General features: G+C 40.6%; 1 protein-coding gene across 1 annotated transcript in view; it reads right to left on the bottom strand.

The window, feature by feature from the left end:
• nhsb (Nance-Horan syndrome b (congenital cataracts and dental anomalies)) overlaps window positions 1-20466 on the bottom strand; it is a gene marked incomplete at its 5' end in the record, with an annotated part of 48032 nt that extends 27566 nt beyond the window's left edge. Inside the window, one exon of the mRNA XM_080491101.1 lies at window positions 20187-20466. Within this exon, the coding sequence (XP_080347227.1) occupies window positions 20187-20466 (280 nt within the window). The remainder of the gene's footprint in view (window positions 1-20186) is intronic.
• Window positions 20467-20758: the final 292 nt, after the last annotated feature.

Consider the following 20758-nt stretch of genomic DNA (forward strand, 5'->3'; position numbering starts at 1 on the left):
CTCACAATAGGATTGATGAAAACTGAGTTATTGTCTTTATTTGCGACCGTCTTTCTAGTTATTGCCATGGTGCTGAAATGCAAAGGTTTGGAAACAGGAAAGTCATTCTGAATTAGGAATCTCAGCACTGAAACAACTTTAAACAACCACAAGAACCTGTGTAAGATTGAGCCCTGACATGTTTGGACTCTATGTTTAATAATAAAGTTTATTTGGGTCTGATGTCTATACTGTAGGAAGGTGGGCCGACTTCCATTTCAGGAATGGCGTCCAATGAAAAATCTTGTGCCAAATCAGAGATGCAGATCACATGTGGTGAACAAGGAAGGGGACCATCTAAAACAAGTCTGTATACTCACAAATTGAACGTCCGCAGACCGCTTTGCACTTGCACACGGACCGCAGATACATTCATACTAAATTTCTGGGTTCACGTAGGTATGCGTTCCATAACACAACCGAACGATCCCCAGAATATTTCCACTTCTGGTGGCCAGCGTTCTCCTCTTTTCCTAAAGTGTTTGATATTTCACGCCAGGAGTTCTGAGCCATCTGGCTCCCTGGTATCGTTGCTCTGGCTGGACGCAGAGTGGACACTCGCACACAGGGGTGGATAACAATATTTACATCACATGGACCAACATGCACCCTGCGGACTCGCAAAGTATGAATTGGCTTTAAGGAACCCTCCTGCAGGTGATTCTGCCTCTGGATTAACCTGTAGTCCGAAGACAATAAATCACATCTGTTTATATACTTTGCAGCCTTCCAAATGAGCCAGACTGGCAGTTTGTGTATGCTGCTAGTTCTATTCCAAGTTAAACTAAACTATGTTAAGCAAGTGGGTGGTGCTTATCACACGAGACTTCACATTTACATTCTTTATCAGCAAAATTAGCAAATTCTCCCCCTACATTAAGATGAAAACAGTATTTCTTCTATATAATCTATAACAGCCTCCTCGCATTACCTCCATGTCATAGTTTCCACAGTGGGCGCACGGCGAGAGCAGGGGTGTCGTCTGCATGAGTGTGTGTGTGATGCTGTCGTCTGATCGATGTGACAGTGAGAGTGAGTCTCCTCGAAGAACCCCGGCCTTATTGCTCTTCTCTTACGCACTGCCCCCTCACACACACATGACATACTCTGTGGCCTGCTGTCTCACACACACACACACACACACACACACACACACACACACACACACACACACACACACACACACACACACACACACACACACACACACACACACACACACACACACACACACACACAATGGCTACAGTTTCCTATCCTTCCATCTCCAGCTGTCATCCCCTTCGCCGCCTCGTCCTCGTATCTCTCTTTCCTTTTTGCGTTCCTTCATCGTTTCTTCTTCCCTTCTTTTTCTTTGTACTGTTCGAACCACAGCTGCATCTCAGAGGCCGCGTGGTTGTCATGTAATTTCTCTGCACTGTGTTTAATCTAACCCAAAAAACAGAGCTGTTCACTCACACAGATTGTAATCCATCACAATATTTACAAAAACACTGGAAACAAGATAATTTAATTCAAGGAGATGTTTTTAAATATCAGCAAATAATTAAAATATATCATCACAATATTTATTATAATTTTTTTTTTTACTAATATATACTTGATTGTATGAAGTTTTATCTCTGTTTTTTAGTCTGCATGATGTAAATGGAACTAAATATGAATGTGATTTGAATATGACAGCATTTTTTGGGGTGTAACAATAGTTTTTTTCTCCAGTTTTCTCCATTTGGGGTATAATTTTTGTTACTCATTAGACATTTCTGACATACAGCAGCAACAAATCACATGACTCATGTGTCATTTTGCCTGAATCTGATTGTAATTTCATTTTAACATGCTGACTCACCATCGGTTTGGTCTACAAGTGCAACAGTCCAACACACGTCTCCATCTTGAATCTGAGCCAAACTCTGGGGCATTTTTTTCCTCACTTTTCCCATTTTCTGACTTACTTTTACTTAAATTATTCTAGGGTTGTTAAGCTCAAGCCTTCACGGGTTCATCATATTCTGCAAGCATTGCCTGCTGTTGAAAAACATAGTTAAACATAAGAAAATGTTTTGTTTGGTTGTTCAACCCTGGCTCAACCCTTTTTTAATGTAGAAATTTGGGCGTTAAGTAGCTGTTCTGTAAGTAGGTCACACATCAAATAAAAAGGTGTTCAGGTAACACACTTATTTAAACTGGAGCCTATTAGTGCTAACGAGCATATTATTAAATCTAATAAAGGTAGCGATTTTACAGAACTAAAGAAGTTGAAAGAAAGAAAATGGAATACTTTTTTCAGTTTGCTGCATTGAGTAAAAATTTAAGAAAGTAATAAATGAAAACCCTGATTTTATCATAATCATGCCTCATCAATGCCAAATCTTTCCAAAGAAAGTTTTCATGAAAGGGATGGCAGAGGATGGCTGGTGTATCTAGATATATTTCGGTAAGACAGAAACACGGTCATAAGTCATTTAGGTATCAGAGGTTTTGTGCAAATAAAAGTAAACAGAGATTTTCATAAAACCAAGATGTAGGACCAAATTATTGGAGTGTTGCATTTCTGTAAAAGGGATCAATTCATGCAACAATATAGAACAAGAATCAAAAAATATCATTCACACCAAAGAGTTAAGAAATGTAACTAAAACCAGCATGTTATTAAAATACAAAGAAATAAAGTAAGTCTATCACAGCGTTGTCATGGGAGAAAGCTCCGATATGAGTGAGATTGCTGAGCAGGCTTCTCAGACTTTAGAGTCATTTTGTTTGTTGCTTGTTTAGAAACTAACTTACTAAATAACTAGCGCATTACCCAGGAATAAATGGGACTCCTGTGAAGACAAATATTTTCCGAAATAACCAATTTATGATAATGTCTCTGAAGCATTTCTCTGTGAAGGAAAGTAATATGATTACGGTGTAAGGGATACTCCTTTTATTTCACCATCTACGAAAATCTTGATGAATCTACAATCTGTGAATTGGATAATGTAAAGTTAAAAGACTCCTGCTCGGCTGGTGCGTACCATCTCTTAAAATATGTACATCTTATACATCTAATACATGTTACAATTTTAACACAGTTTTGCTGCCCATTTGCAGTATATTATCGGTGTCCGTGCACAGTTAGAGAAGTTTTGTATTGTGAAGTTTGTTATTCCTGCCGCTGCAAAGCTCTAAAACCTCAGCATTTATACTTAGAGACAAAGATGGCAAAGCAACAAATATGTTATCTAGGTTCTGGAATTGGAAGATATTTCTTTACTTAATATATCAAGAGCAATGAAAGTTGGACGAGGATGAAGATGTTCATAAATTTGATTTGTAAATTTGTGCCAGCGTTGACTGATGCGTACTTGGGACCTACTTAAAGACTGCGCAGATAAAAATCGGCACACACCAGATATCATGGGCACAGACGTATGGAAGCTGATCTACTAATGGGATGCACCGAGGACAGACGCACAAGATAAGACACACTAACCATGTTTGACTTCATGAATAAGGAATATCAAGAGCTTCTCCCAAATCATACAACATGTTTGAAGGAGTTTATGTTTATAAATGAATGTATGAAGCACAATGTGATGAACTACATCTGAAAACGCTTTAGTTGTTTATTAATGTGTTTGTTTTTATATGTTTGAACAAGAGGTGCAAACCAGTTCAGCCTGTGGTGGAAGTCTTATTGTGCTACTGTGTTGAGTCATGTCCTCATCTGGTTCCCTACACATTTTGTTTGACGACGTTACTTCCTGGCGAACACAAATAAACGGTACCATTTCCAGCTGAGGGTTCTCTCAAACAAGGTCTCTATTAACACAAGACCCTCAACAGAATACTCCTGCTTCAGCATGACGGTGTTACGCAGTCTATTTGCAAGAGTGTGTAGTTTAGGATCTTAATAAATCAGAACCTTACTTGGTTTTCATGTGACTTAGAGGGTTCAAATGCAAATTGATGCATTGCAGATCATTTGGTTTATGTTCAGGACAAATTTTTCTGCTCTGGTCTTAAGTTGATGTAGCATCCTCTTTCAAAGACTGTGGAGCATGGCATGGTAATCATCAGGTTCAAGTGGCTATGGCTGGAATTTACTTTTCGAGCTACTTTGCCAGCTCTGTGAATGAAATATTTATTTCCTGCACCACCATCTTTGAATTGATATGTTCTGCACTTATGTTTTAGGTCTTTATGTGGAGTTTTTTTTACAGAGACATTTCTTCCCCTTTTCTCTGAAGCGTTTACAAAATGCATCGTGCGCTAAACTGTTCTTATGAGTTGTTGTACGTTGTGGAATCTGTTGGCAAAATATCAATGAGGCATTGAGTATTGGTTCAGTTCCTGTTCAGCTTAGGTTGCTGGCATTTTCTTTCGCCATGTCTGACAATATTTAACATGTTCATGCTCAGACTCTGTGTCTGTGTAGTCGGGGGAAACACAACTTTTCTGAAACACTGCAACTGCGCATGCACACCACGACCATAGTAAATACTTCTTCTGTACATGCGTGAGTAGATCAACAATAGGAACAACAATGGCGGCCTTAATATTCTCCTGTGCATTTTATTACTGGAGGCCCCCGCAACAGCAATCCAACTTTGTCGTCTGTCCATACGAATGTCTGTGTACTCGCCATTGTTAACGTTTATAGGGTATTGTATGTATTGTAAACTGACAATTATTTTTTCAAAATGTTTCTGCGTAAACACGAAACCTTTCTGAAACAAAAGTGCAAAAACGATGTCTTCACTTGAAATGTTGTTGTGTAAACAGGGCCTAAGCCAAGTTGGTGTGAAAACATTTTTATTCTTGTAGTTAAAGCATCTAGATTGAATTCAGTCATATATATATATATATAAATATAAACACATATAAATAACTCCCTACAGCAACCTGTCATGCAACATTAACAGGTTCTGAACTCAATCCTGTTCTCATCCTGCTTCTTCAACAAAAGGACACTACATAACAAGATCAGTGTCAGTCGTATCCAATCTATCTGTTTACTGTGGAGTTAAGCAAGGTATTTAATGTCTAAATCTGTTTAAAGGCTTGGAAACCTCGGCCATGCTTACACATCACTGTAGCTTTGAGAACAGATAGTCATGAACTTCAAAGTGGCCTTGTCTCTTTGAAAATGTATTTATGTACAGCTTAACTGTTTCCCCAGCTCCATCATGAGGCAGCATGATTGCTGGCAGAACCGTATGCAGGGAAAACTTATAGTTTTTGTTTTTGAATGGATGAAGTGAAATTGAGCTGCAGATACTGGGAGGAGGTCGGGGTGGATGACAAGTGCATGAAATGTAGGAAGGTTGACAGTGGTTAGGAAACCATTGCTTTGCATCCATACAGTCAAAGTCAAAATCCACATTGATTTCCTAACTTTCACTCAGTGCTTTCAGGGGATAAACACTTTATAACCCTCCATTGATTACACGTGTGTATTCTACAATATTTGGACATTTTTGCTGGAACAATTTACACTTTACGTGTGTTTAGTTGCTACTTTACAAGTATGCAAAATGCAATCCAGTGATGATTGCTATTCTTCAAAAATATTTAATCGGTGGCAGTTTAGTCATGGGAGGCATTCATTCTGCTGGAGTACTGCAAAAAAAGGGCCGCATAGCGGATCACACACATTTACGTGCATGAATATGAAATATGAGACACATGTACCTGGCCATGCAAAACACTGGGAGGAGTTTGTGCTGATAGATTTATTTACAAATGGCATTATGATTTACATTGTGTCTATAGTCAATGTCTTTGAAAAGGAAGTGCAAATACGAATCAGGCTTTTGTCGAGAAGCCGCTATGGTGCTGTTATGGTGTTTTCCTCCGCTGGCTCCCACAACTTTTATTCGTGTCAAAGTATCCCAAGATACTTTCTATGTTGTACTCCTTCTTGGGTCTTTTATGTAAGATCTCCATTGTTGCACTGACTTTTCTCACAGCCTTGAGTTTGTTACAGATCATTTCCCCCTCCCCAGTGTATATAAGCTTACTTCCTTCATGTTTCTGTTGCCAGATCATCTTAATTCCGTCGTGTCTTGACATCAGTCCTTCTCCTTACGTTATGTTTTTTTTATATTGTGTTTGTGGACTCTCTGTTGGACTTGCCTCTCGGATTACCCTTTTTGGATACCTTAATTTGGTTTATTTGAAACCTGACTTTTGAAAATAAACTTTGACTCCTTGTGTATGAGCCTTCCAGTGATTTGTGACACATACTTCATGGTGTCGTGTTTTATTTCATTTCGTGCATGTAGTGTCTCATCGATCCATCCAATCACTCCTTAGTGCAAGCAATACAAGCAGCGATCCATTCCACACCATTATTTAAATACGGCTGTTTACATGCGATGCCCCTCATGGTCTTATCCTTGATTGATTACCAGTAAAAATGCATGCAAATGGAAAGGGCAATATAGTTGCATGATCATACAGTTTAGCAAACTCAGAAGTACTCAGAAGAACTCACAAGAAATCTGTACTGAGGACGTCAACAAGTTCAGAATTTCAACAGAGGTTTATACCTCCATTTAAGTTCAAGATATAGTAGTGTCGTTTTCATATACTTCATTCTTTGAATGTGAATCCATTTGAATGCATGTACTGAAAAACATGTACTTTGTACTTTCACTTGTAACTCCACTTTTTCTATCTCTGGTTAAAAAATGATGAATACATTAATCAAGGCATCATTCGATAGAGTGAGAAGGTTTTATAAGGACACCCTCTTTGATGGCACAAATTTACACTAAAGGGGATTTTCTGAGTTACTTTTTGGTACACTTGATTCGACTTCTGATGGTCCCTTCAGGTCTTAATGTGCAGATGGTGCACATAGACTTGACTTACTTTTCAGAAAGACGCACATAAAATTCACTCAGAACTTTTAAAACTGTAAAACATGAGTAAGTTGCAGGGGGAACTAAATAATATATCCCTCATGCTGAACAGGAGCTTTTTTTTTTTTTTTTTTTTACATCATCTACAAAATTAATAATCCTTCTCTAATTCATCAACTCCTCTTTATTTTGCATCTGTAATGGATAAAGCCTGATTGTAATAAATCAGGGAGAATTAATTCCTCTTACCTAGACTCACCTCATCAGTGCATATCATGGAATGAGAAGGCAATACTGACAGCCTATAGACTGAACTGTAATGTGGTATAAATAATGAGCAGACTGTTCGGCTGCAGTTATGAATATTAATCTGGAGTTACAGAGGAAAAATGAAGCTAAAGAAAAAAAGATGCTCTGAAACAAATGAAATAAACCTTTTGGTCATTGTGAGTGAACATCAGCGGGATGGGACAAGCCCTGCACATGAGTGAAAAACACTGGGGTTATGTAGCAAGCGCCATCTCATTAGGAGCGACCTGTTTTAAGACATAGGCTGACTGTACTATAATGAGCAGTTAAAGAGTGGAGAATATGTATAATATATTATCCCCTTTTATCCTGAGGATGAGAGGAGGGCCAGTTTCTGTGGGACTTCCAAGTGTTGGTCATGGGTTTGTGCATCTGTGTTTGTCTGATGTTCTGATGTGCTTTATGAGTATGCGTGTGTGCGCGTGTGTGTGTGTGTGTGTGTGTGTGTGTGGGTGTGTATGTGTGCGTACTTGCATTAAATCTTTTATACATCTGTATACAGAGAAGCAACTATCAGGCCTGTTCTTGTAATCTCACCTCGTGAAGCAGGAGACTCCAGCCAGCAGAAAGGAACACAGCCGAACTATACAGTGAAACTAGTAAATAAATAAGCAGACAATCCCCCCGCCTAGACATTGCGGCTATTTTTTTTATGAAATTTTCTCAAATGTCTTCTCCGTAGTGTTGCACAGTACAGGCACCAAAATGCCAGCGCTGCATTAACATGCATAAGCTGTTTATCATATGTGATAATGACTGATGTGATTGTGTGAGATCAGTGCTATCAGGGCTGCGACCGCGCTGCAACGATAAACATCAGATGGTGTAAATGCGCTGCACAAAGGTTCAGCTGGGGCGGTTTCATCCTCAGGATCACTGCTTCTGATCCACTGCAAACCATATGGCTCTGCTTCACTTTAACAGGCGTGGATTAAATGTCTGTTTTGGATGTCCACTGACACTTAGTTGAAATTTGTCAGTTATATCCTATGTGCAGCTCAGTAAATTTCTTTCTTTTCTTTTTTTTCTTTTTTTTTTTTACAAATAAACACACACTTTTGTGCTTTTCTATATCGAAACAAAACACATATCAGTCAGTAAAAGTCATTATTGCCTTTGGTGTTTAAAAAGGAATTTCACTTAAGAGCTCATAGAAATGATTGATTGGTTTCATATTAGTTTAGACAAACCCTAAACCCAACTTTATATATAAAGGTAGATGAGAGCCGTTTCAGGGTATTGTAACTGTAAAAATGATTTGCATCTGTAATCCCCTGAAGTTATATTTATGTTTCACCAGTATGTTTTTTTAACAGTCTCATCTATCGGATGTTGGTGAAGTTGAGGGGTTTGCTCACTCGATTAAAAGGTAAAAATAAAACAATTTCCCATCATGCTGAAGTTGTCACAGAAAAGCTCTGACTGGTGAGGCAATATCCATCTGTTAGATATTAAGTGATTCACCGACGATAAAAGAGGAACTAATAAGGATTGTTCCTGTAATATGTTCAACTATTAATCTGCTATCACATTTCATCTGTGGAGACTTGGCCTCAGTGGAGTAATCTGCTGGGTAGGGCTCTCTCTCACACACACACACACACACACACACACACACACACACACACACACACACACACACACACACACACACACACACACACACTCACACACACACTAGTCTGCAGTAAGTCACACGATTGGTTAATTGTAATTTCTTCCTCCTGTAATTATTCGACTGTGTGGTGATAATTACTAGATCATAGAACAGGAGCAGAATCTGTCAGGATACTCTAATTATTTTTCACACGTTGTATCTGGAGTGTTATTACTCTATCGCGTAGAATAAACAACTAAAAATTTTCAACTCTTCTCCATTCTTCCTATTTTTTGTCTTTTTTTTTTTTTTGCTTTATTTAATTCAGCATTAGGATTGATATATCTAAAAAAGCTTCTTTTTTTTTTTTATCTTTTTTGTTAGTGAATTCTCGTCTATTCATTAAATCGCATCAAATAATTGCAAATAAAACATTTCAATTGTGTGTTTTCTGCTAATTTGCCATGTTGCTAATGCATGCTAACTATATAGCCGTACAGTAGTTTGTAAAATGATTATTTTTCTTCTCTCTTCTCCTCTCCTTTGTAACAGCTGTGGTTGCCTGCAGCGTTTTGCTAACGCATCTCTGGCCTGTCATGCAGAGGTACATTAGCACACTCATGGAGCAGGACACACCACATACAACATGCATGCAAAGTGTACAAATAGTGCACACTCACACCATCATGCCTATAGTGTCGCTTCACACCGTCATCTTTATGTGCCCGGTGAGGTAAATTGGGCATCCTCATATCGTGGTCGCGTAAAACAAAGTAACAGTGAAAATAGGTTGCAGCCATACGAAGTGCATGTGTGCTTATGTGGATATGTACAAGTGTATGTGTTTGTGGCGGCTGCAGAAGAAAATGGTAGGCTTTGGTAAGCTCTCTGATACAATCAATAGTGACAGATATATGGCTAATTAGTGCAGCTCTGGCTCGGCTGTCCTCACCTCTCACCAACCCGCTGTGAAATTGGATTAATTTACCTCACCTTAATGCACCACATCGACTGTGGGATTCAACCAACATCAAGTTTCCATCACAAGCACAGAAGTGCTGCAAGTTTTGCAAAGAAAAACTAAAACCAAACGTTGAATCTTTAATGCCTGTTTGCTTGTTGTTTTTGCCGCTCAGACGCCTGCACGGGACAGCCAGCGCGCCGGCTTCTTCAAGGCAGGGGTTGCTTGTAGTCCAATTAGGCTGGCTGGTCTTTAAGGCGTGCTAAGGTTCTTACAAAGACAATCTGTTTCTGAGGAACTCCTTAAGAGCAGCTCAGTCCTTAAAACAAGCAGCAGACAACCTCGCCTAAGCTTTTTTCTGGCTCCATCTGTTTCCATCTTCTAGCTGATAGTTTACCAAGTTCATCCAGAAGCTCTTACGTTGAAAATGATCTCGGTCATTTGTACTTTGCCCCCCTAAATCCCCAGCTGATACTCATAATCTCTGGTGTTCATATTCTAAACCCAGCTCAGGCACCTGTTACAGCATTATTGATATAATTGACTTCCGACTTCCGATTATATTTTTGTCATCTGCTAATCCTAAACTCGAATATCTGATGGCTACATGGTAGTCCTAACACACCTAACATGTTAACAAAAACCCATTCATCTTCCAAAAAAAAAAAAAAGGAAATCATGATATAGTTTGAGGAGTGGTTAAAAATAGCGTTCTTAATAACTAGCAGCTTTGTTGTGTTTTTCTTTTTAGTCTTCACTTATTGATAACAAGCTTCTCCGCGTATTCCAGTATTCTTCAAGTCTCGTCTCAGTTTCTCTTTTTATCTCTATGTTGTAACATGACTTCTCTGCCAACAGCACCCCCACGAAGTACAACAACAGCCGTCTGCGAGAGCCTCGGCATGGGATTTTCTTGTGAGGCTGTGAGGAAACCACTGAGGGAGTGAGAGGCAGAGAGACACGGAAAGAAAACAAAACAATGAAAATTTAACCCTGTGTATCAATCTGCCTCTCCAAAATCTGACTTCAGGAATGAGGTACTTTATTACTACTATTCAACATCCATAAATCCTGTAGATGCCTTTCTATCAGAGTGACAGTAACATAAGTGAGTATAGTTGTTTATTAAAAGAACTAATAAAAGAAAACAGACACCAGTTGGGATGAAAAAAGTTAGAATTAACAAATCTGAGAAGCTAAAAACAGATAATAGGTGTGGATTTTCCTTGCTTTAACAACTCTTTTCAAATAGTCACCAATGCACTAATCAGGTAACTGTTTCAGCTCGACGAACAACAATAACTAACAAATTACTTTTTCAAGTGTGGGGTTGGTGTATAACTTGCCAAGCAAATGTTAGTAACTTTAGAACTCGAGTCTTCGTTTTACTTGTTTTGTTCACAGTGAAGTAAAACTAAATAATTTACAAGACAACCAAGTTAGAACGGCTACAACTAATGATGGTCTGTCCCTCTTTCAAAAAAACAATCCACTGAAATTATCAACTGTAGAAAAATACATTTAATACTGCTTATGACACCCAGCTCACTGTGATGCTCACTCCACACACACACACACACACACACACACACACACACACACACACACACACACACACACACACACACACACACTGTCACAGTGATTGCTGACTATGTGAAAAAAAAATTTTTTTGGGGGGGGGTCCCTTGCCACCTGTCAAACATTTTGTGTGAATAGTGATGATGATGGCGTCTCCAGGCAGCAATGACAGCAGCTCGGTTCACTTGAGCAGGTCACACGACACATGCACACATCGGGGAGACGTTTATGCATGAGCAAAACTACTGGACACACACAAGCATAGTACCGAGGAGTTCCCAGCCAGTTGTATTCAATTGTAATTTCTCACTACTGTGGTTATTTGATAGTGTAACGATAATTACTATAAACACCACATAGTTCAAATGAGAGCAGAATTTGTGAGTATGCTGTCAGTAACGCTTTGAATACCACAGACTGTTATCTGGCGATGTTTCAATGTTTTAAAGTGTAAGAAAAGATCCATGACTTACTAAAAGCATATGGCATGTTTACACTCACTTGATGTTGACAATGCTTTGTCAAAGCACATTTTTCTATTAGTAGAGCCGAAATTAATGAAATTCTTCAGTAATTTTAACAAAGGAAACTCTTGCAGAGGAGTGTTAGGTCTGCCTTCGTAGTAAATCATGTGCTCGCCCGGTGCATCTCCGTATATCTTTGTGAGCAACGATAAAGCTGATACTTGACACTTTGGGCAAAGTACTTATTCAAGAATTAGATAAGAAGAAATCGATACCACTCTCGTATCTGCCTGTTAAATATAAAGCCGCAGCCAGGAGATGATTAGCTTAGCCAAGAAACAGCAGCAGACACGGTCGGCCATTACACTGAGGTGGTGCAAATCGCAATGGTAAATTTCTCAAAATGCCTTCATAATTATCACTGAATTTTAACAAAGTGTGTAGAAATCACAAAATATTTGAAAAACACAACTTCTTGGCAGAAGTTTGGGGGGAAAATGGAAATTCTATTAATTTCCCCTATATTATATTTTTAGATTTACTGTAGATCTTGATTATTATGAACCTATGTTAAAAAAAAATTCCAATACTGATAAAATATTGTCAAAAAACATGCAAGCAAAAGAATTTATAAGCAAGTCACTACACGCAATCGCTCTTTTGGTGGTTGGAAATGAAGCTGTCTTAACAGAACTTCCTCTGATTTAGATCAAATATAATCATGTAGAATCATTAGTCGAGTCTCATTCAGCAGCATTCTGCTAGAAATATTGGCATGTCGTCAGTAAATTTGTGAAACATATTGTTTGTTGTCAGCTGGATCTAGAAAGCAGTTTCACCTGCCCGTTTACTCCCGAGAGTTAAAATTCTTCATATATTTTTATGCAGGTGTCAGGAGTTTAAAAAGTGTTCTCCTTTGTCTGAGACCAACAATAGCATGAAGAGGCAGAAATCAGTGTGCTCAGACGAGGAAAATCACCTCGAGAGAGCCAGCCTCCAGTCGGAGATCCAGGTGGCTGGCTGTTGTGCTGCACAGACCAAGCAGCTCTGCATACATGTTTTATTGCTCGCTGCAACAGCAACAGAGACACGGGCACTTAAAGCAGAATTTCAAATGATAACTTGAGAGAAAGCGAAAGATGAGGCTTGCAGAGTTCAGCGGGTTGCCGTGCCTCTGTGTGTGTGTGTGTGTGTGTGTGTGTGTGTGTGTGTGTGTGTGTGTGTGTGTGTGTGTGTGTGTGTGTGTGTGTGTGTGTGTGTGTGTGTGTGTGTGTGTGTGTGTGTGTGTGTGTGTGTGTGTGTGTGTGTGTGTGTGTGCATGTGTTGGTGTTACTGTATATGAGACAGTGGGATCACTTTAGCCAGAATTAGCATCGAGGTAATTGGTCCATGAGAACAGGAAATGTGCAGTGATGAGTTTACACTACATGACATAAGAGACTGAGGAGCTGAATAAAATGCATTGTGTGTGTGTTTGTGTGTGTGTGCGTGTGTGCGTGCATGTGCGTGCGTAGCAGTGACAACACACAATGTCGTCACATCCGTTCCTCGTATCTTCCACATGTCATGCCCACATGTTTCCGTGCCAAATTAAGTGGACATATGCCAGCCATATGCTTTAATTACGCTTGTATTACCCCATATATCATATATATTTCAGGAGAGGCTCTTGCTAATCTTGTATTCTTGATCAAAATGTAATTAAAAACATTTCTAAGTAGCATCTCATCAAACCCTTTGTTTATGTTGACCTATCTTCAGTGATACTTAAATATTTTAGACTACAAATTGTCTCCTGCACACGACATGGTCTAAACTTAAGTATTGTGTTGATGCAGTTCCCATTAAATGAGCAGCACCCATTTTCCCGCTGTATGCTCAAGAGCATTTATTTCCTGTGAATGAGGAAGCCTGCTTGTTTCTGTGGAAGCTGTGTTTTTCCCTCAGTGCACACAGGGATCTCTGTCTTTTAGAAACACTGGCTGACTGCCCAGAGCGGCTTCTTTTTAAATGAATATTTGGCCTATTGGTTGTCATAACTTCTGGGTTTTTGAATGTGTACATCAGTGGATCCTTCAGTGTAATGAAACATTAAAGTACTACAAGACACAAGCTGTTATTTTCTGGTCAAATAGTCTTGGTTTGTAAATCTGCATTTCTGCCCCTTGTTTGCAACTTATACAAAGTGCATTGGTAAATAAATACATATTCATATATCTATCAATCTAAGACAGCTTAATATGATGACATTAATGAGAGAAAACACATTTTAACAATAAGGTTTAGATGTGAGAAAGTACTCAAATAAAGTCCTAAAAACAAATACATTCAATATTAAAGATTACTTTCTTCTTTTAATTTGACAGTTTTAATTGAGAACAAGAAATTAGACAGCGAATGCCCCAACCTGGTTGTTTAAGTTGCCAACAGGTAGATCTGATGACATTATCACATCGAACAAAATCTCATCACAGTTAAACTCAGACACTCCAACTTGTTGTCCGGTCAAGTTTTTAATATAAAAATGAGAAGCTTGTGTGGAAAAGTTTTTTTTTTCTTTTTTTTTAATGAATTGGATGCGACTGAATATATAGTCGTGTGACTGAAGTTTATCTCAGTCTTAGCTATACACTTCTGATGAAAAGGTATGTTGTATTTATCTTAAAAAAAACAAAACTACTGTTATTGAAGTTTAATAACAAATCAGGTTGATAAAACCTGTTCTTTCCATCTCGGTTCTTGTTGCCTCTCAAATGGAACCAGAGTAATGAGGGGTTAGCCTCCTAAGATATTTGCTGAGTTATACTATCTTGGATGCAAACAGAGAATTAAAATGTAATATGGGTAAGCAAATAATTATTTCAGCATTACGATTTCATAGTATGTTCCTGCCTCCGCCCCTTGTAGAGAAACACTTTGTCTCTTCATTTCACGCTCCTCTCATTCTCCCAATTCTGAATCCAGAATCTCGAAGGTTTCACTGTATTTTAGCTTGTGTGTCTAGTAATGATCTCAAAGCGCAGCGCGGCCCCGCTGAGCTGCTAAACAGAGATGTGGATGTTTGTGCTGTTGCAACGTGTGCAGTGAACATGTGGGGAGCTGATTTGGAGTCCAAATTTCAGATACGGCTCTTATTGACGTTAGTGAGCATTTTTCGTGATTTCTTTTCTTCCCTGCCAGTTCACATCAAAAGCCCGGCCCCATAATACCATAGCCTTCCCTTATCTTTATTTCTCCATTTCACTCAGTTATCAAACTCTCCTCTCCCCTTCTCCTCTCTTCTCCTCTCCCTTCTCCCAGGCTTGTAAGTGTCTGGGTGGAAATCAAAGTGCATTAAACATTAAATATGCTGTCAAGAAGCAGAAGTCTCTCCATGCTGCTGCTGATGGGGAAAGTAGGGCAGTGAGGGAAGAGGTATAGACGGAGAGGAGAAAGACGAGGAGAATGGACACAGATATGCAAAGATGGAGGACGAGAGAGAGAGAGCGAGAGACAGATGGAGACAGAGACAGGGAGACGATGCAAAAGCTGCACTGAGACGCAAGAGCGCATTAATCATTGCACATATTGTGTTCTGAAAACATCTGGATTGACGCACTCGGTGTTTCTTGTGTGTGTGGTTGGGTGTGAGACAGACAAGATGTGCTTGGACACAACACACAACCTGCCTGATGTGGTTAAAGCCAGAGCCCTGCGCCACTAACACAACCTCATACTGGACAGATTAAGTCTGCCGGCCAGTATCACAGCAAGGGCTTGGGAGAAATATTTGTGTTTTATTTCTGAATTCTTGTGTTTATTTGCAGATCACAGACAGTCACACACGCTGTACTGCTGCCTCAATTCCCTTCTTCTCATTTCTGCCTTTAAGAAAGTGTTTCATTGAGACTGTGTTGTGGCGCTCCTGAGGTGGAGCGAGTTGTACAGTGGGAAGTAGTGAGTAAAAATGTATGAGAGAGAGATAGAGGGGGATTGACTCAGCTGAAAGGTTAAAGCAGGCCTCCCTCGCTGTCCTGTTACTATGCAGACTAGAGCGATAGAGCAGTCCCCCGCTGCCACAGGCCATACTCTCGCAAATTCAAATTCAAAGTCAAATTTGCTTTAATGGCACACTGGGAAGAAACCAGTGTTGCCAGAGCAGTACAATATATTTGCTACAGACCAATATGTTCACACTGAAATCCCCTCCAATGTGTGTGTGTGTGTGTGTGTGTGTGTGTGTGTGTGTGTGTGTGTGTGTGTGTGTGTGTGTGTGTGTGTGTGTGTGTGTGTGTGTGTGTGTGTGTGTGTGTGTGTGTGCTCTCGCAGCAGACATAAGGGAAATTACGAAATTATGTAAAAAAGAACAACAACTTCATTTGGCAGAACTTAATGTATGAGTGTGATTGTCAGAATTTGTTTGAATATATTTACTTACACTTTTTTGACCTGGTTACTTCTACTTCTATACCATTATCAGAATAACTAATATAGCTTTGAAGAGTGAGGAACCGACAATTTGGCCTCTGTTAGTTGACCACTTCCTCCATGTGTAACCTGAAGCTATGTTGGTTATGACTGTGTGATGGAGAGAGGTCATATCACATTTTGAATCAAAGCCTTTAAAATCATCACTGATGCTTTGATATTATAATATGCATACAACATTTCATTCACAAGGTAAACGCACATATAGGGACTCTGGGTACTTTTGATGCCTCTTACATAGGTTCTGTTATCTTTCTGTGTTTCTTTTGTAAAATGAATGCCATATATGTTTGAGGTACAGTTGTATGTAATCCAAGCAGTGACCAAATATCAGCTTCATGCGCCTCACCTTTGGGAAATAAGCTTCTAACTCTAAAGACCTTTAAATAGTCACTTTGCATTGCACCAGTGTAGGTAGTACATTGTGATAGCAGTTATCATGCAGGTTCCCAACCCATATTTCCTGGATTTTTCCCAACTCTCTTTAGAAAAGGCTGTGGAACGCCAAAGTCTGGAAACACACCAACTCTCAAGAACATGCAGCAGCAGGAGCCCGCCACCTGAAAGCAACAGTTTTCCTGGTGTGTAGATTCTTTGACATGTGAAAACCTCATTTTGGCCACCTCAGTGCATGTCAAACCTTAGGGCCTCGCTGTGAACCCAGACCTAATGTTTGTTGGAAACCACTGCGGTGGACTACAAAAGGAAGCGCGAGCTAAACAATCCAACAAGTCAAACCACTTACAATGAATGGCGAACGCTTTGTATCTTAAGCCACCAGCTATAAATAGCGAATCTCTTATCTCTGGGCCGTTGATGGCTGGTCAGACGTGACACTCGCAGACAAAAAAAAATAAAAAATTTACAACAAGTAAATCTCACTGACCTCTGACATCTAGACACTCAGAGAAAATAACCACATGGTCACATGTTTCATTTGATTTAGTTTTGCGATGCAGATTCCCCAGCTTCATTGGGCTACCGCTCACACCATATCTACAGTTTCAGTCCTCTGTCTGTTCGGGAATGCCACTCAGTCGTGTGTCACCTGCTTTTTTGTTTTGTTTTTGGCAGTGCTGAAGGTCTAACACACTCAAGTTAAAGAAGTGAAAAAGCGGAAAATGTGAGTTGGGTGTGTCGTTCAAGAGGCTGTGTATAAAATGACAAGTTGGAAGTGCATCTTTAAACAAATCGCCAAACAATATGATTTTAGATCTTTCTCTTAAACAGAAAATATCCTATAAATCGCCACTGTTACTAACAGATGACTATTACAGGCTACTGTGGCATGTTTTGCCCACACAAGCTTATTGTTTTCCACCGCCTGCTGCCACGCTCAGGATCAATCCAAGTTACCACTATAATATTGACTGCCTTGAATCTTGATACACTCCACAATTAGATGGGGAAACCCTGTTGCCGCTGAAAGCGAATCTCCGTCTGTGCGCAAACACAATTATTCACATTCCCAGGGTTATCAGTGTCATCTGAGAGCAAGAGTGAAGAGACTCGCCCCTTCAGAGAGTTGAATGAAAATAGCAAAAACTTTTTAGTGGACATCCGTCCGTTTGTTCAGCTGAAAACACAGACTCTGCAACTGAGTTGACGTCAGACACACACACCATCAACGAGTGATCACAGTAGTCAGTTTTCCCTTAGAATATGTTGAACAACTAATGAGCAGAATAAAGATAAAATGAATGGAGATCCAAGAGCGGGATTATGCTGGCCACTGGACTGACCACGATTGTTAACATTGAAAACAGCACATTCAGGATGGAAACAGTGATAACAAGCCTATTAAAAAACAAAGAAGAAGAGAAAAACCTAAGGACCATTAACGTCACAAAATGTATTGGACTGATCGTTTTTCAGAGGACATAAGGTTGCGTGACGCTTTGTTGACTCATTCTGTCCGAGTATTGCATCATTCAGACGCCTTGCCAATGTCTAGGTCTAATGGCTACAAAGGGAACAACATAGAATCAAAGCAGAAGGAAAAGGAGATGATGAAGCTGCTCCCAGCAAGAGAAGAGGCAGCAGGTCGACGTAGGATCTGTATTTTGTCACATATGTGGTCAATAGCCGCTTTCGTCATGTGTCACTGTGTGTTTGGAGCTGCCTGACTTTTGTCTGCACATGAAAGGTAAAATAACATATTTGAAAAATAAAAAGGGTGTCGTCAAAGTTTGAAAGGTATTCTTTCACCCAAATGTTACTAAACAGTGACAAAGCAGCAACATTTCTGCCTGATAGGTATTTTGAATATCTTGACCGGCTGAAGTGATGCAGAAGCAAAACAAAATCCATTTAACAAATCAATATTATAAGGTTTTTGGGTCAACAAGTGCACGAGACATTCATGTTTCTGGGTGTAGTGTTGCTGTCAGTTTCACAGACTTTGCATTGGCGCGAGGTGAGGCTGCTGTCATCTGTTTGGGTGCAGATGACTTCTGGACTGTTGAATTGTTAAAGAAGTCGAGCAGAAAATTCAGAGCTCTGTCACACAATGTTAGTGTATGGGTTCAGAGATCCGTTCAGCCAGATCTAAAGCAAACTGGAGTAAATAGAGCAATACAGTATGACTGTTTTATGTAATAGAAACATGGCTCCCACACTGACACATATGCTCAGACTTGTGTGTGTGTATGGGGGGGGGGGGGGGGGGGGGGGGGGGGGGCTTGCATCTAAATAGATGAATGTTTTTGAGCTTATAGCTTCAAGGCCCCCCTAAAATACTCTTTGAATGTGCCAGATTTTAATAACCCACAGCAGTGTTGAATCCCATTTCTCAGATGTGGACTAAAATTAGAGAACTGATCGTCTCAAATCTGAAGACTTACACTGAGGGGACTGCAGAGAACATAAATAATATGTAGCTGCTGTACAGAACGCTCTGTTACAATGAATTGCAGAGTCTCTCATTGGTGCCAATCAGGCTTTTTCTTTTTCTTTTTTCCTCATGTGATCCGTCCACAGACGCGTACACTTGCCGCTTACTGCGACGGCTGAATATGTAGTCATGATCAGTTCATATTTACTCTGCAACATTGGATATCTGGATTCATTATTGATGCTGTGTTGGTGCCGCTGCATGTGGAAAGGGTGGGTTTGGCGCACGGGGAGTCGCCTGTGAAAACCCCATCGCACAAACACACGCGCGCGCGCACACACACAGACACACACACACACACACACACACACACACACACAGACACACACATCAAACCCGTTTTAACAAATCGGAGCCTGAACTTGATGCGCTTCCACCTTGTATGAAGGAGGCGGACTGGAGAGCAACGCCTGAACATGCTTCAGGTGTGCGCTACCCGCAGTAACGAGGCTGCGATGCTGAGCCAATGCAGCGGCACACACACACACACACACACACACACACACACACACACACACACACACACACACACACACACACACACACACACACACACGTCGAAAGACGCACACTCTCATCCGAGTCTGGAGCTACAAAGGAATGAGCAGTCCGCACGCTTTGACGCTCTGCACCGTGGAAAACGCATCTCGATGTTACTGAATGGCCAAATGTGCAAACGCACTCGTGTGACACATTTCAATGGGTGGGTGGGTGGGTGGGTGGTGGTGGGAGGGGGGGGTGACAGCGCGCGCGGATGCGTCTACGACGGGGCGTGCGTGCTGCTGGGTAAAAATCATTTTGAGGGAGCATGAAGGCACACACACACACACACACACACACACACACACACACACACACACACACACACACACACACACACACACACACACACACACACACACACACACAAGATGTGAATGAATAAAATCTCACTCAGGCGTCAATCATGAGGTGGATTACTGTTATTATTGTTATTTGTATATGTATATATGGGTGCACACACTTGTGGTGGTCTACTTACGCACTGCCTCCTTTTTGGGGTCTAGGGCACTGGCAGTCTGCTGTATCTGGCCTATTTTGTTCTGGAGGACCCAGACTCGCTGGTTGGTATTAATGATGTCGTTTTCCAGCTCCTGAAATAAGGAGCAGGCGTGCCGGGCCAGGTCGGAGAGCTGTCGCAAGGTCCGGGAAAGAACCACATTGCTGATGGCACACAGGTCCTCGAAAAGCAGACCCTCATCGTTGGGGATCGGGTGCCTGCAAAGAAGCTGCGGCTCCACAATCCTTTTGGCGAATGGCATTTTGCACGCCAAAAAGAACCGGGACTGTAAGCCAAATGTAAATTCCCACCGCCTAGAAGAAAAGGGTAAAAAGGGAAAACAGACAACATCCAAATGTATAAATCCACCCGATGATGTTCAGGCCGACCGCGCGTTATCCCCGGGCGTCAATCCAAAGTTCCCAGATTCTCCTTGAGATCCTCCATCCCGCGGCTGGTTTCTGGGGATCACTCACACTCCCGCTCACACACGCACACACATGCACACACATGCAGGACACGGCTAAGCCCAGGTCAGTGGTGTGAGGATGCGT

The sequence above is a fragment of the Lipophrys pholis genome (assembly GCF_963383615.2).
Source record: "Lipophrys pholis genome assembly, chromosome: 2".
NCBI classification, from domain to species: Eukaryota; Metazoa; Chordata; class Actinopteri; order Blenniiformes; family Blenniidae; genus Lipophrys; species Lipophrys pholis.